Source organism: Ranitomeya variabilis, chromosome 3 (genome assembly GCF_051348905.1).
Source record: "Ranitomeya variabilis isolate aRanVar5 chromosome 3, aRanVar5.hap1, whole genome shotgun sequence".
NCBI lineage: Eukaryota > Metazoa > Chordata > Amphibia > Anura > Dendrobatidae > Ranitomeya > Ranitomeya variabilis.
Window position 1 is genome coordinate 737,759,780 of NC_135234.1, and position 15,642 is coordinate 737,775,421.

Consider the following 15,642-nt stretch of genomic DNA (forward strand, 5'->3'; position numbering starts at 1 on the left):
GCTGAATTATTTGATGGTCAGCTCCACAGTCACAGGCAGGAGAGTCAGATTTCCCCACTTATGCATAAGATCTGTACAGACAACAAAGTTTGTTCTGATACGATTCAAAGTGACCCAGGTTTTCCTTGGCAGATTGAAGCCTGGTGGTGGATTTTGAAAGTGAAGAAACAATTGAGGCTCACCGTCTACTGCACTGACCCGAAGTTCACGCCATTTCTCTTCTAAGTTAAAATGATGTTCATACAGGGTAATTGCGGTTCGGATGGGTGGATGTCTTGATTTCAGTCGCTGTATTTGAACATCTTGGATATTTTAAAGTATTGGGAGAATTTCATTATTCACTACTTTGGTGTATTCTTTAAGTAGGAGTTTTTGTCTTCTCAGATTTGCAGGTGCGATATGGGTCAAGACAGGTAACCAGTGGACGGGCGTAGGTCTGATAGCACCAGAAATTATGCGCATAGAGTATTTGAACTGGATTTGTTGGGGAATTGGGAGCCAGTGAAGGGATTTGCAGAGGGGAGAAGCAGGGGAGTAGCCAGGAGAGAGGTGAATTAGTTGGGCAGCAGAGTTGAGGACAGACTGGAGTGGTGCAAGGTGTGGGGAGGCCACAGAGGAGGGTGTTGCAGTAATCAAGGCAGAAAATTATGAAGGCATGCACAAGAGTTTTAGTAGATTGAGGACTGAGGAAGGGAAAGATTCTGGAAATATTTTTTAGTTGGAGGCGACAGGAGGTGGCAAGAGTTTGGACATGTGGTTTGAAGGACAGGGCAGAGATGAGTTACTCCGAGGCAGCAGATTTCAGGAGCAGGAGAGAGCGGGATGCTGTTTACCATAATAGATAGGTTGGGTAGGAGAGATACACAAGATGGAGGAAAAATGATGAGTTCGGTTTTGTCTACATTGAGTTTTAGGAAGTGAGAGGTGAAGAAGGAGGATATGGCTGATAGACACTCTGGGATTCTGGACAGCAGAGAGGTGACATCTGGGCCAGAGAGGTAGATCTGAGTGTCGTCCGCATACAGGTGGTACTGGAAGCCATGAGACTTTATGAGTTGTCCTAGGCCAAGGGTATGAGGGACTCCAACAGAGAGAGGGCGGGATGAGGAGGTAGTGTGGGAGTGGGAAACGCTAAATGTGTGGTCGGAAAGGTATGAGACAATCCAGGACAGGGCAAGGTCTTTGATGCCAAGGGAAGAAAGAATCTGTAGCAGTAGGCAGTGGTTCACTGTTTTGAAGGCAGAGGACAGGTCGAGAAAGAGGAGGATGGAGAACTGTCTGTTAGCTTTGGCTGTGAGTAAGTCATTCGTAATTTTGGTCAGGGCAGTTTCGGTGGAGTGGTGGGGTGGAAGTCAGATTGGAAGTTGTCAAGGAGAGAGTTAGATGAGCGGTGGGATGACAGTTGAGCATGGACATGCTGGTCAAGGAGTTTGGAAGCAAACTGGAGCAGTGTTATGGGTGATAGCTGGGCATAGCAGTTGGGTTAAGATTAGTTTTTTGAGGATGGGTGTGATGGTGGCATGTTTGAAGGCAGAAGGGAAGGTACCAGAAGATAGCGATAGGTTGAAGAGATGGGTTAGGGCTGGAATGAACATGTTAGTGAGGTTGGGTAGCAGGTGGGAAGGGATGGGGTCAAGTTCACAGGTGGTGAGGTGTGATTTGGAAAGGAGGTGAGTAAGCTCTCCTTCAGTGATGTTGGAGAGGGAGGTTATTAGGGAAGGGCAGAGGTCTGGTATATTGAGTGGTTGGGGTGGTGGAACAGTAAAGGTTTGCCTTGTTTGGTCGATCTTATTTTTGAAATAGGTGGCAAAGTCCTCGGCAGAGATGAGGGGAGTTGGAGGTGGCAGTGGTGGGCAGAGGAGAGAGTTGAATGTGCTGAACAGTTGTTTTGGGTTGTAGGATAATGAAGATACAAGGTTTGTGAAATAGGTCTATTTAGCAGAGATGAGGGCTAATTTCAAGGCAAGTGTAGCTTACTTGAAAGCAGTGAAGTCGTCTGGCAGGCATGTTTTCTTCCAACGCTGCTCCATGACCTTGGATGCTTGTCAAAGTTTTTTGGTGATATTGTTGTGCCAGGGTTGCCTATTGGTTTGTCGCACTTTGCCATGCATGAGAGAGGTGACTGAGTCTATGGCTGATGTGAGTGTAGCGTTATAGAAAGCGGTGGCGCTGTCCGTTTTGTGGAGTGAAGATATGGAGGACAGAGGAAGAACAGAGTCTGAGAGTCTGTGAATGTCTAGGTGTGCAAGGTTTCTGTGAGGATGTGCTAGTGGCTGGACATGGGAGGCAGATGAGGAGAACAAGGATGAGAGGGTGAGTGGACGGTGGTGAGATAGGGGGAAGGGAGAGGTTGTGAGATTAGATAGGGAACAGAGGCGGGTGAAGATGAGGTCTAGTGTATGTCTGTCTGTGTGGGTGGCTGTGGAGGACCACTGAGTAAGTCCAAAGGATCTATAGATAGATACATTTTCCTGTAATGGTAACCATAATTACAAGTAGACCTTGGTACTTTCATGTCGGTTCATTCTCTATAATCCCCCCTTAATTAAATTCTATTTGTGGCTACTTTTAGCTATGTTTTATTAGAATAAATGTTTGTGTATTTTAACCGGCAGATTTTCATTTTTCAGAGAGTGTGGATTATGGGCCAGTGTTTATCCAAGAGCCAGAAAATGTTATTTTCCCCATGGATTCTGGAGAGAAGAAAGTGGCCCTTAATTGTGAGGCGAGAGGAGCCCCTGCTCCGAGTTATAGGTACATCCGATGAAAGTTCCATTTGTTGAAGTCATTCATTTATTCTTCATTTCTTCCTTCATGGTCACTTGCACCTTCATACAGTATTTCCATTGCCTCCTCTAGTCATGCCATATTTGCAATATTTACAATCCACCTCCATATTATCCGGTATGTACTATTGACACCATTATGTCTTTCTGTTATTCTACCTTCACAAATAAATGTAGAAAAGTGAAGTTCTATGCATGCAATTATATTTCGGATCCATACCGGAGAGGATCACCCTGCTACAATATTTTCTGTTTCAGCAAGAACGGGTGCTTCTCACAAAATGAGAATATCATCAAAAGTTAATTTATTTTAGTTTTTCAATACAAAAAGAGACACTCATATATTATATACAGTCATTTCAAACAGAGTGATCTATTTCAAGTTTTTCTTTCTGTTAATGTTGATGATTATGGCTTACAGCCAGTGAAAACCCAAAAGTCATTATCTCAGTAAATTAGAATAATTAGCAAAAAAAAAACCTAGAAATGCTTCCTAAGCGTTTAAAAGGGTCCCTTAGTCTGTTTCAGTAGGCTCCACAATCATGGCAGAAGTCAGTCATTGACACACTCCACAAGGAGTGTAAGCCACAAAAGGTCATTGCTAAAGAAGCCGGCTGTTTACAGAGTGCTGTATCCAAGCATATTAATGGAAAGTTGAGTGGAAGGAAAAAGTGTGGTAGAAAAAGGTGCACAAGCAAGCGGGATATGAAGATCACTGCACACGTACAAGTTGAAGGTATGCTTCAAGTGGAAATTTATTTATAGTGGTTTTAAGACAAAGCGACTGGTAAGTGTTGACGTTTCGGCTAATACATAGCCTTGGTCACAACGTCGCTGGAAAAAATACAAATATAAACAATTAGGTATATACAATGATTGGTGCACACACACATATCAAAAAAATGTATATTATATACAATATATACAATGTTTCTGAGGTTGTGATATACATGTACAGAGTAATCGCTCTGTGTGACCATGTAACGAGATGTCCTAGACTATATAGATAATGAGGCAATAAGACATATCAAATCAGAGAGATTAGTTTAAGGAAATGCATATAGAGATGTATGTACATCGATGTGTGTACTTAGAATAGTGCATATAATGCAATATATATGATATGATTAGTGTTGAGCGATACCGTCCGATACTTGAAAGTATCGGTATCGGAAAGTATCGGCCGATACCGGCAAAGTATCGGATCCAATCCGATACCGATACCCGATACCAATACAAGTCAATGGGACTCATGTATCGGACGGTATCCCTGATGGTTCCCAGGGTCTGAAGGAGAGGAAACTCTCCTTCAGGCCCTGGGAACCATATTAATGTGTAAAAGAAAGAATTAAAATAAAAAATATTGCTATACTCACCTCTCCGACGCAGCCTGCACCTTACCGAGGGAAGCGGCAGCGTTCTTTGTTTAAAATTTGCGCTTTTCTTTCCTTTACGTGAAGTCCCGGCTTGTGATTGGTCGCGTGCCGCCCATGTGGCCGGGACGCAACCAATCACAGCAAGCCGTGACGTAATTTCAGGTCCTTCAGGATTTTAAAATTACGTTCCGGCGTTGTGATTGGTTGCGTCGCAGTCACATGGGCGACGCAACCAATCACAGCAAGCCGTGACGTAATTTCAGGTCCTTCAGGATTTTAAAATTACGTCCCGGCTTTGTGATTGGTTGCGTCGCGGTCAACCAATCACAAGCCGGGAGGCTGGACACGCGCACATTTTAAAATGCGCGCTTGTCCAACCTCCCGTGATGTCCCGGCTTGTGATTGGTTGCTTCGCGGTCAACCAATCACAAGCCGGGAGGCTGGACACGCGCGCATTTTAAAATGCGCACGTGTCCAGCCTCCCGTGACGTCACGGCTTGTGATTGGTTGCGTCGCCCATGTGACTGCGACGCAACCAATCACAAAGCCGGGACGTAATTTTAAAATCCTTAAGGACCTGAAATTACGTCACGGCTTGCTGTGATTGGTTGCGTCGCCCATGTGACTGCGACGCAACCAATCACAAAGCCGGGACTTCACGTAAGGAAAGAAAAGCGCGAATTTTAAACAAAGAACGCTGCCGCTTGCCTCGGTAAGGTGCAGGCTGCGTCGGAGAGGTGAGTATAGCAATATTTTTTATTTTAATTCTCTCTTTTACACATTTTTACATTAATGTTGTTTCGATACCGATACCTGATACCACAAAAGTATCGGATCTCGGTATCGGAATTCCGATACAGCAAATATCGGCCGATACCCGATACTTGCGGTATCGGAATGCTCAACACTAGATATGATATAACATATATATATTGGTTTCACAAGGCAATGAGGTGGCCTACCAAATGTGAAGAGTCTGTCTTGATTTAGGATAATGGTGATGTAATACTGCAGAAAGTTATATCCTGTCTTATCCTAAATCATGTATATCACAACCTCAGAAACATTGTATATATTGTATATAATATACATTTTTTTGATATGTGTGTGTGCACCAATCATTGTATATACCTAATTGTTTATATTTGTATTTTTTCCAGCGACGTTGTGACCAAGGCTATGTATTAGCCAAAACGTCAACACTTACCAGTCGCTTTGTCTTAAAACCACTATAAATAAATTTCCACTTGAAGCATACCTTCAACTTGTACGTGTGCAGTGATCTTCATATCTAGTAGCTTCGGAACCTTGGGTTCCTTTCACTAGCACCGTCACTCCAACCTTTGTTGAGTGCTAGCCATCACAGCCTTCTAGATCTCAAGCAACCGGGATAACCGCAGCCTTAAAAGGATTGTTAAGAAAAGACCATTCAAACATTTTGGGTAGATTCACAAGGAGTGGACTGCTGCTGGAGTTATTGCTTCAAGAGCCACCACACACAGACGTATCCAGGTCATGGGCTACAAGTGTCGCATTCCTTGTGTAAAGCCACTCATGACCAATAGACAATTCCTGAAGTGTCTTACCCGGGCCAAGGAGAAAAAGAACTGGACTGTTGTCAGTGGTCCAAGGTGTTGTTTTCAGATGGAAGTAAATTTTGCATTTCATTTGCAAATCAAGGTCCCAGAGTCTGGAGGAAGAGTGGAGAGGCCACAATCCAAGCTGCTGGAGGTCTAGTGTGACCTTTCCACAATCAGTGATGGTTTGGGGAGCCATGTCATCTGCTGGTGTAGGTCCACTGTGTTTTATCAAGGCCAAAGTCAGTGCAGCCGTCTGCCAGGACATTTTAGAGCACTTCATGCTGCCCTCTGCCAACAAGCTTTTTGGAGATGGAAATTTCATTCTCCAGCAGGACTTGGCCAATGTCCACACTGCCAAAAGTACCAATACCTGGTTTATAAGCAACAGTATCACTGTGCTTGATTAGCAGCAAACTCGCCTGACCTTAACCCCATAGAGAATCTATGGAGTATTGTCAAGAGGAAGATGAGAGACACCAGACCCAACAATGCAGATGAGTTGAAGGCCGCTATCAAAGCAACCTGGGCTTCCATAACACCTCAGCATTGCCACAGGCTGATCGCTTCCTTGCCACGCCGCATTGATGTAGTAATTGATACCAAAGGAGCCCGACCAAGTTTTGAGTGCATTTAATGAACATACATTTCAGTAGGCCAACATTTCAGATTTTAAAATCATTTCTCAAGCTGGTGTTATAAAGTATTCTGAATTACTGAGATAATGACTTTTGGGTTTTCATTGGCTGTAAGCCATAATCATCCACATTAACAGAAAAAAAAACACTTGAAATAGATCACTCTGTTCGTAATGACTCTATATAATATACAAGTTCCACTTTTTGTATTGAAGAACTGAAATAAATTAACTTTTTGATGATATTCTAATTTTGTTAGAAGCACCTGTATCTGCATTCTCCATAAAAACAAAATTTCTTACAATTCTGAATTGTGCTTTTCCTCTCATGTTCCTCCTGGAAATGTATGAATAAATACAGTAGACAACTAGGTGTTACTGTCCTACTTGCTGATAGGATGCATTATCTCCCTGCACCATTAGCAATGTAATGCATGGTAATGCCGGGCTGTCAATTTACTCATATATTTCCAGGAGGGACAAAAGACGAACGGCACAATGAAAAGTAAAAAAATAAAATATTATTTTATAGGAAATTTAAGTTTATTCGAAAACAGAAAAATCATCAGAGGAGTCCGGTCCTCTACACTGCATTCAATAGGGGCCACGCAAACCATGAACATAGGACCTCAGGGCTCATTCAGTCATCTGATTTTTTGTGCACGAGAAAAAAAGGGACCAATTATTCTGATCAGAGTTTAATCAGAAAGGGGTCCGAGTGTCATCAGATTTCATAGTATATGGAGAAATAAAAAAATTCTCCATCTTCTCCATTCTGGCACTCAGTGAAAATTGGACCCGCTCACGAGTGCAGTGCAATTTTTTCCCGGACCCATTGACTTGCTTTGCAGATTTCGATCCGACCCTCGGATCAAAATTGGACATGCCTCAGCAATTTTCCGCGAATTGTGAGGTCAGGAAAAAATCATGGGCACATGAATCGCCCCATAAACTATCACAGGTTTGAGTGCGATCTCTGAAAATCACTTGTACGCAAAAATCGGACGACTGAATGAGCCCTTAGGGTGTGAAGACGCTTATTTGCTTCTTTTATCCGGATGCAGCGCCACTCATGTCTATATACTGTGTCTGGTATTACATTAAGCATTAGAAAAACGCAATACCAGACACGGCCATCAACAAGAGTGGCGCTGTTTGTGTAAAGATATTAGACACTCTTTTTACATCTCTTTACTAAAGAGTCCCCTTTTCACACTAGTTTTTTTTTGTACAAAACTTCCAATCACTTCTTATACTTTCCAGTATAGGAACTAAGAAACGGAAATTGGCACTCACAAAGTGTTATTAACGTGCTTTATTTATTTATTTATTTTGCCTGTTTTTTTATTATTTTATAACTTGCTTTTTATTTTGTTTTTCATTTTTGCCATTTTTTTTTTTTTTTTTTAAGATGGCTTCGCAATGGAACAGAAATAGACTTGGAAAGTGATTATCGCTACACTTTAATAGATGGAAATTTAATTATCAGCAGTCCAAATGAGATGAAGGATTCTGGTCAATACCAGTGCATAGCAGCAAACAACCTTGGCAGAATCCTTAGTAGAGAGTCAACACTTCAATTTGCATGTGAGTAATACCGTAATGATTTGGCTCTTTCCACTTGTTAGTATTCTAGTTCTGCTTTTTTGCTTTCCCCGAAAATTCCTTATAAATATTACTCTATGTTTACAGAAATAAACTCGGGTTCATCAAAATACTGAACCTTTGATGCAGCATTTGGGGCCACTTCAAATGTCTTGAGGTTTCACCCAACTGGCATAAGAAGACATTGGCCGGACAATGATCCCTTGGAAAAAACTAACGCAAATTAGCTCTCTGCCAATAGGAAGAAAGTCAGATCTCTAGTGACACCTATAAATCAGTGCAAAAGATGAACAAATCTGCAAATCTGATTGTGGCAGATTCACTTAGATTCCATCGGCAGATTTGATTCGGTGAAAATCAAACATGGCCGCATTCCCATAAGTTGAAAAAACTTTTATACTCACTTTTTTTCACCGGTTCTAGAGCAGCTCCCTGCTCTTCCATTTTCTTCTGATGCTCAATTTGCTGACTTTGAGGCCAATATGAGGTCTGTGATTGGTCACATGGATGGGGAAGTGGGGCAAATCATGACCAGTGTCGTTCCCTATTTCCTGAGTAGCCACATGGGGCCAATGACAGTGCTCAGATTGACCCCCATGCCGGATTAAAGGAAGTGTAAGAACAGGTGACAAAAGGGTGTAAGGTTTTTTTTTGTTATAACCCCTTCCCTGGCCTTAAAACGAATCCAGCAAAATGGCGGTGGGTTGGCTACCATTTTGCTGAATTTGGGCAAATCAAATTGGATTCTTGCAAGTTTGGATTCTAATGGAAATTGAGAATGAGTTTGCCTATTTCTAGTCAATACCAAAGAATTGAATGAACCTGGCCACGTGATTTAGGATATTTAGCCAGACCAGGGTCTACTCCACAACACTGTGAGGCACCACTCTTTATAGAGAGTCTGTAACCCCTAAAATGCATAATAAATGGACTATACAGTACTGTAGGGGCTTAGCCCCATTAATAACCGCACTAGCACTGGACTTGTTGCTGGGACAGTGCCTGAGAAAATATTGTGTAATATATATGCAAATTAGGTAGTTGGTGCACCATTACAACTCCTCATTTGCATATTGGGGTCCTTTCCCCGCTTCTGATTAACAATGCTTCCCTTTCAGAGTCTCAAAATCCTGCTGGCGTGTGTGCGAGCGAGCATGGCAGAATTTTTATACTCTGAAAGGCAAGCGCTGTCAATCAGAAGCGAGAAAAGGACACCGATATGCAAATGAGGAGGTGTAGCGGTGCACCAAATACCTAATTTGCCTATAAATTACACAATATTTTCTCAGGTGCTGCCCCCAGTAACAAAGTGAGGACGTGTAACAGTGCACCAAACTCTTGGCCACTTTAAGGGTTCAGCGAAGCCTCCTCATTTGCGTAGAAATGATAAGATATTTTCTCAGGCGCTGTCCCAGTAACAGTTACAGTGCTAGTGTGGTTGCTATAGGGGGCTAAGTCCCCTACAATACAGTACAGCCCATTTATGTTGCATTTTGGGGGTGAAGGACTCCCTTTAATGACTGCCCATTCACGTACAGTGTAGCTAACTCCAGTAGGTGGCGCTGGAGAGCTGCTCACCGCTGTACTGCATGTGTCTCTAGCGGGATGGGGTATTTAGCCTAAATAGGCTAGCCATTCCATCTGACACCGCTGGCAGCTCAGGAAGTGGATTTTTGTTTTTCGTTATTTTTAACAATGTGAATTAACGGTGTTGAAATTTTTCAAATGAACACAAATATTAAGATATCAAAGGATACATGATAGATAGATTGATTGAATGGATGTATCAGAGCAAAAACTATCACACAAGGCTATAGGCCTCAAGACCATAGGTAAAGTTGTCAAGGGCAATAGATATATGCTCCAACACATAAATGCAAAACGAAGAGGACAATGAGAACAGAAAAATCTGTTTAAAAATTGCAGAAATATTTTATTACAATAAAGTCGTATCATCACAATCGATAACTATTACAAAAGTATATGGACAAAAGGATTTAAAAAGTGAAGGACTCGAACAATGGTAGGTCTGAGGTAAACCCAGATTGTGTGCGGACCGGGAAGTCACGTTCCTAAAGAAGCTATGTCCCAAGGGTTCATGTTATAGCAATCCTTAATGAAAAGATGTGTAGCAGCATATAAGACTATATATGAAGGCAAAGTGCCATTAATGCATCCACATATATATAGAGGGAAGCATTATATATGTATAGAAAGTGTCATAGTGCAACAGGAATGGTCCTTACCCATGTGAATGCATGTGAGCCGTCAGATATCGCAGCCCAAATGATAGATAGATAGATAGATAGATAGATAGATAGATAGATAGATATGAGATAGATAGATAGATAGATAGATAGATAGATAGATAGATAGATATGAGATAGATAGATTGATATGGGATAGATAGATAGATAGATAGATAGATAGATAGATAGATATGAGATGATAGATAGATAGATAGATAGATAGAAGATAGATAGATAGATAGATAGATAGATAGATAGATAGATAGATATGGGATAGATAGATAGATAGATAGATAGATAGATAGATAGATAATAGATAGATAGATAGATAGATAGATAGATAGATAGATATGGGATAGATAGATAGATAGATAGATAATAGATAGATAGATAGATAGATAGATAGATAGATAGATAGAAGATAGATAGATAGATAGATATATAGATATGGGATAGATAGATAGATAGATAGATAGATAGATAGATAATAGATAGATAGATAGATAGATAGATATGGGATAGATAGATAGATAGATAGATAGATAATAGATAGATAGATAGATAGATAGATAGATAGATAGATAGATAGATAATAGAGAACAGCACCTGAAAAAATAGTAATAGTTAAGCTTCTTAGGCACATACCAGTCCTTATTGTAGAGAAAAATGAGGATGCGAAACACCATAAATTTAGTGCAAAAAAGCTGTTTTAATGGCCTATTTCTGTGATATTTCAGCTTTGTTTGTGAGCCCCATAGGTGAGTATAATAAAAGCTCTTTTTATTGTCTTGCAGGGCAAATTGGAGTCATATGTGTAGCATTATAGAATGCTGTCATATGGGCCTGAAAGGTGGTGGCCATAGGTTATATCAGAAAAAAATGGAGACAGGTTCCCTTTAATTAAATTATTTTAACACCAAAAAGTTTATAAAAATATCTCCTAGTGCTTTAAAAGGCAGAAATATGACAATGACCATTATTGCTTGTGAGTGTTGACTACTTGGTGGCCCACACTGGATTAGGAGTGGACGTGGTCTGATCTCAGATGTCTTTTGTTTTCTAACCTTCATATTGTGATATAAAAGAAACATAAAGGTAAATGTAACACAACACCATAATATCAGTCTCCTAACACCAACTTCAATCCCATGGTCTACTGTACTGAAGTTGACAATAAGTCTATATTCGAGGGTAATAGTGATTTTTCCATTGTTCTCCGAAGCTGGAGATAATTTGCTTTCTCGAAATCTTGAAGAAAGTAGAAAAGTGGGAAAACAAAGCTCCGAGAGAAGAGAGGAGATAATGCCAACCTGTAATCACCAATTATCTCATACCGCCATTGCTCAACACATTGTTAGACGCTGTTGTTTTCTTTTCTCCTTTTCTCCAACTATGACCGGTAATTACTATTGTTTCTGCTCCAAAACAATCATTTTGTAAAAAAAAAGTTTGTATCTACACTCAGCTTAAACAAACAAGAGTATGAAATAGTTTTTAGATGTCAGCAGATTTGTCATTACATTAATTTCCTCCAACGAGAAGGGACGTAATGAATTCTCTTGGCTGCTTGTTACAAGAATTCAGAATAAGAGACAATTTTATCACTACCTTATCAAACATATAGAGATGTAACAGAGCTAGATAGTCAGACCCCCACAATAATGTAATATCAATGGCCGAGCCTATGGATAAGCCAATAATTTTAAAATCTGGATAACCCCCCTTTCTTGACCTTCTACACCAATGACTATGAATAACACACGGGGGTTGCACTTCTGAATCTACTTTACATTCTTATATCTGTCACGGGTTTATCGGGACAGAGAGGAGCCGGCAGACCGCAGCGTTTGATTCTCCTGCTTTTTAAACAGTATGATTTTCTTTTAGCAGTACAGGTGTTAATTGGCCATGATGAGAGCTCTGGGAGCTGGGGCTCTGAGCTGAGCATGGTTAGCCACTACTATCCTCTATATAATCTGAGTCCTGACTGACACACATTGTCAGAGATAGCTTATCTTGCATGTCTGAGAGGATAGTAGTTGTTGGTCATAAGAGAAGGCTTTTGGTGGATTTATCGGTGACTTTTGCTTGGTTTAGTGAGTGTGATAATTCCCTTTCTTCTCCTACTTTGGTTTCACCCCATCCTCCACTCCCTGTGCATTCCTCTGTTATATGTGAGGGTATATTTGTATGCCTAATATTTTCCATTTCCCCTGTTCGTGTTACCTTATTTGTCTGGTTGGTGTACTACGGTGCACAACTACTCCCCTCTTCCCTGCATGGGGGAAGGCATCAGACGAAGGGCAGATTCAGGATATAAGGCAAGGTACATGGCCTTGACATCTTCACCTTCAGAAGTAACCCGGGGAACAGGGTGAGGTAGGGCAGCCCCTAGTGTTAGCGACAGGGAAGGAATCCCTGGCTCTGGGTCATCCGAGAACAGAGTCATGACAATATCATGGTGGTCACTTGAAAAGGAGTTGTCAAGAACCATTCAGCCTCTTGTAATTGAGATATAATGAGGGATGAATGAATCTTTGGAAATTTAAATTCACCAGGAAATTCAATATGAAATCAAAAGTACTCCACAACATTCAATTGCCCTGTAAAATGTGTATGCCACAGTGACTCTTCTGTCTATCATTCCCAATGAATTAAATCTGTATTATTCTCTTTCCATCATACACAAGTCTTCCTTACTGTCACACACTATCTGTCTATATTATTCAGTATTTTATGGCTTTCTCTCACTATCTCTATGGTTAAGCTGTGCTGTCCTCTCATTGTGGCTGCTGCCTGCATTCACTGCCTAGGGTTTTATATTGGCTATCATAGTCACTCCTGATTGGCTGTACTGTACCATTTGATTTGATTGCTGAAAAGCATTATGAAGAAACCTGACCAGCCATGCCAAGGTCAAGTGAACCTTCTCTTTCTGATACAATCTTCTACAATGTGTTAACCACTTAACAACAACTCCCATACATGTCGGAAGCAGGTGTATAGAACGGGCTCACAGGGTGAGCTCGTCCAATACCCAACAGGTAATGGCAGTTTGTTAGTGTCATGACCTGCCTCATTTGCTAACCAGTAAAATGCTGCTGTCAATCTCTGACAGCAGCATTAACAATGTGTCGGCATGGGGTCATGTCATTCTATGCACCAATCAGTGCTGCCGTGATCGCAATGGCACCGGTGGTATGTTATGACAGCATGGGGCCTGATAAAGACCCCCATGCTTGTCATTATGGAACTCCCTTGAAACTCAACCTGTGGCCAGGCTTCAAAGGAGACCGTGACTTCTGCTATATACAGAAAGAGATGGAAGAAAAAAGTATTTTATTGTACTTTAAAAAAGTTCTAACATTTCAATGTAATTTGAATCTGTAAGATTCCTGGCACTCTGAAATGTATCTGCTCTTTACCTCTTTTTTATTAGTGTGAGGTCTGATTGCGCGCGGTTGAAAATCAACCCGCTACAAGAACTTTCATTACAATCGAAATGTTTGGTTCCTAAGGCAACATCTACTTTTGACATTTTGCCTAAAATGGTTTAATAAAAACCCTGTAAGAGCCATATAATTTGTGTAGCCGTGTTCATGGCTAATCCTGAGGTTTCATTGTTTTGTTTGTTTTTGCTTTGTTCCATTTTTGATTTGTATAAACCTGTGATTAGAATTGTATTAATGTTCCCGGAAGGGTCAGTTAAAGTGAAGGATATATCCATTTATTGGGCTTTATCGGGTGAGTTTTTTTTATTAATCAGCACGTCATCTTTTTTCTTTCAGATTTATTAGTGCCCAATTGTTGAACAGTTTAAATCCCTTTGCATTATTTGTTCGTGACTAAGTCTTCGGAGAAAGTTCAGTTTTTCCCTATCAAGTATTTCAGAGTTCACTTTTTCTTTGATGAAAATCTATGGCAGTTATTAGAAAATTCTAGCCATCCTTACGGGGCTGAACCACCAGTACATCTTTTGTCTTTACGCTTTGTAAAATGATCAGCCTGAGAGGGCAGGAGGTTACGGGCAGAATTGACAATAGATTTTCATTTTAATTAAATAATGTATTAAAAGAGTAAATTGGAAACTGGAGCGCAAAGGTAAAAAGATGATGATGGAGCAGATATGAACATTCATCTGGAAAAAAAAGCAAATAAGTACAATAGTGAAGAGTCGTTTGCTGAGTTAAGTGTCATATTCTTGTGCGAGGTGTTTAATGGAAGTCAAAGATCATTTCATTTACTCAGTTTCATAAAGGAAATATCTAATTTTCTCATCATTTTTTTGGAAGGTGGGACAAAAAGATAAGTTAGAATAAAGTAGATGAGATTAAATCAATGTTTAATGACATTTTTATACTGGTGTAACATTCAGCTACCAACTATGGGTGGCCATTTATTCATCAGTAGGGGTTGCAAAAGTTAGATATAGTATGCATTTGGACCATTATTTATGGGTGATACTTATCCAACTCAATGGTTTATCATTACCGACAATGACCACCTAAGTGATAACTTGCTGATCATGGGGGGTGTGACTGTTGGGACCATCAAGAACCTCAATAATGGGGTTGGAATGGGTCACAGGTCCTGGTCCTAAGCGATTCTACCATTATATATTTATTAGAGTTCAGGCTAAAAAAAGATAAAGGATGCATGACAGAGTATGTATGGATGTCTTATTAAAGCTTGGAATTAAACTAGTTCACTAATTCCCAGGCATCATCTAGAGCCCCGAGTGCTGACACCTACACACATTAGGTGAAAGATGGGAAGAATCCAAATTTCAGATTATAAATAGACAAAAAATGTATTAAATAATAAGATAAAACAGGTCATACCCTGGTCTGTAAAAATATGAGAGCTATCCCTACGCGTTTCAAACTAATACATATCATACTTCATGGACCATGTAATATTTCAAAATGCATAGGAAAAGTACTCATATTTTTACAGGACTGGGAAAGTCCTATTTTATCTCAATCTTTACTAAAGTTTTGCATATTTTAATCTGAAAAATGGCTGGATTCTCCTCATCTTTTATCTGAATGCTACCTCCCTTCAGGAATAGCTTTATCTGAGCCGTAAACGGCTTGCAACTTCATTTTGGGTGAGCTGGATCACAACTTTTTGCCATGTGCCTGTACACATTATCCTGTCCTTAAATATAATGTTGGTCAACCTAACCTTCCATATGTGTTTTTTCTTTTAAACTACTTTCTGGCCCTAAAAAGCAAGCTAAGTGATGACCAACTTGATTTGAGTGAATTGAATTGCAAAAAAAAATAGGAACTGGTGAATCCAATTTTTTGTATGAAGTTTGAAACTAATTTGATTTGTCTCAAATCGATTCACTCATCTCTAGAGGATAATTTACTGAACACCTGGGTCTGACCAACCAGGATATTAGGG

At 40.4% G+C, this 15,642-nt stretch overlaps 1 protein-coding gene across 2 annotated transcripts in view; it reads left to right on the plus strand.

Moving 5' to 3' along the window:
• CNTN5 (contactin 5) overlaps window positions 1-15,642 on the plus strand; it is a 2,016,448-nt gene that overhangs the window by 1,200,820 nt on the left and 799,986 nt on the right. For both annotated transcript variants that reach the window (XM_077298468.1, XM_077298469.1), the window contains 2 exons: window positions 2,631-2,754; window positions 7,788-7,963. In XM_077298468.1, the coding sequence (XP_077154583.1) occupies window positions 2,631-2,754; window positions 7,788-7,963 (300 nt within the window). The remainder of the gene's footprint in view (window positions 1-2,630; window positions 2,755-7,787; window positions 7,964-15,642) is intronic.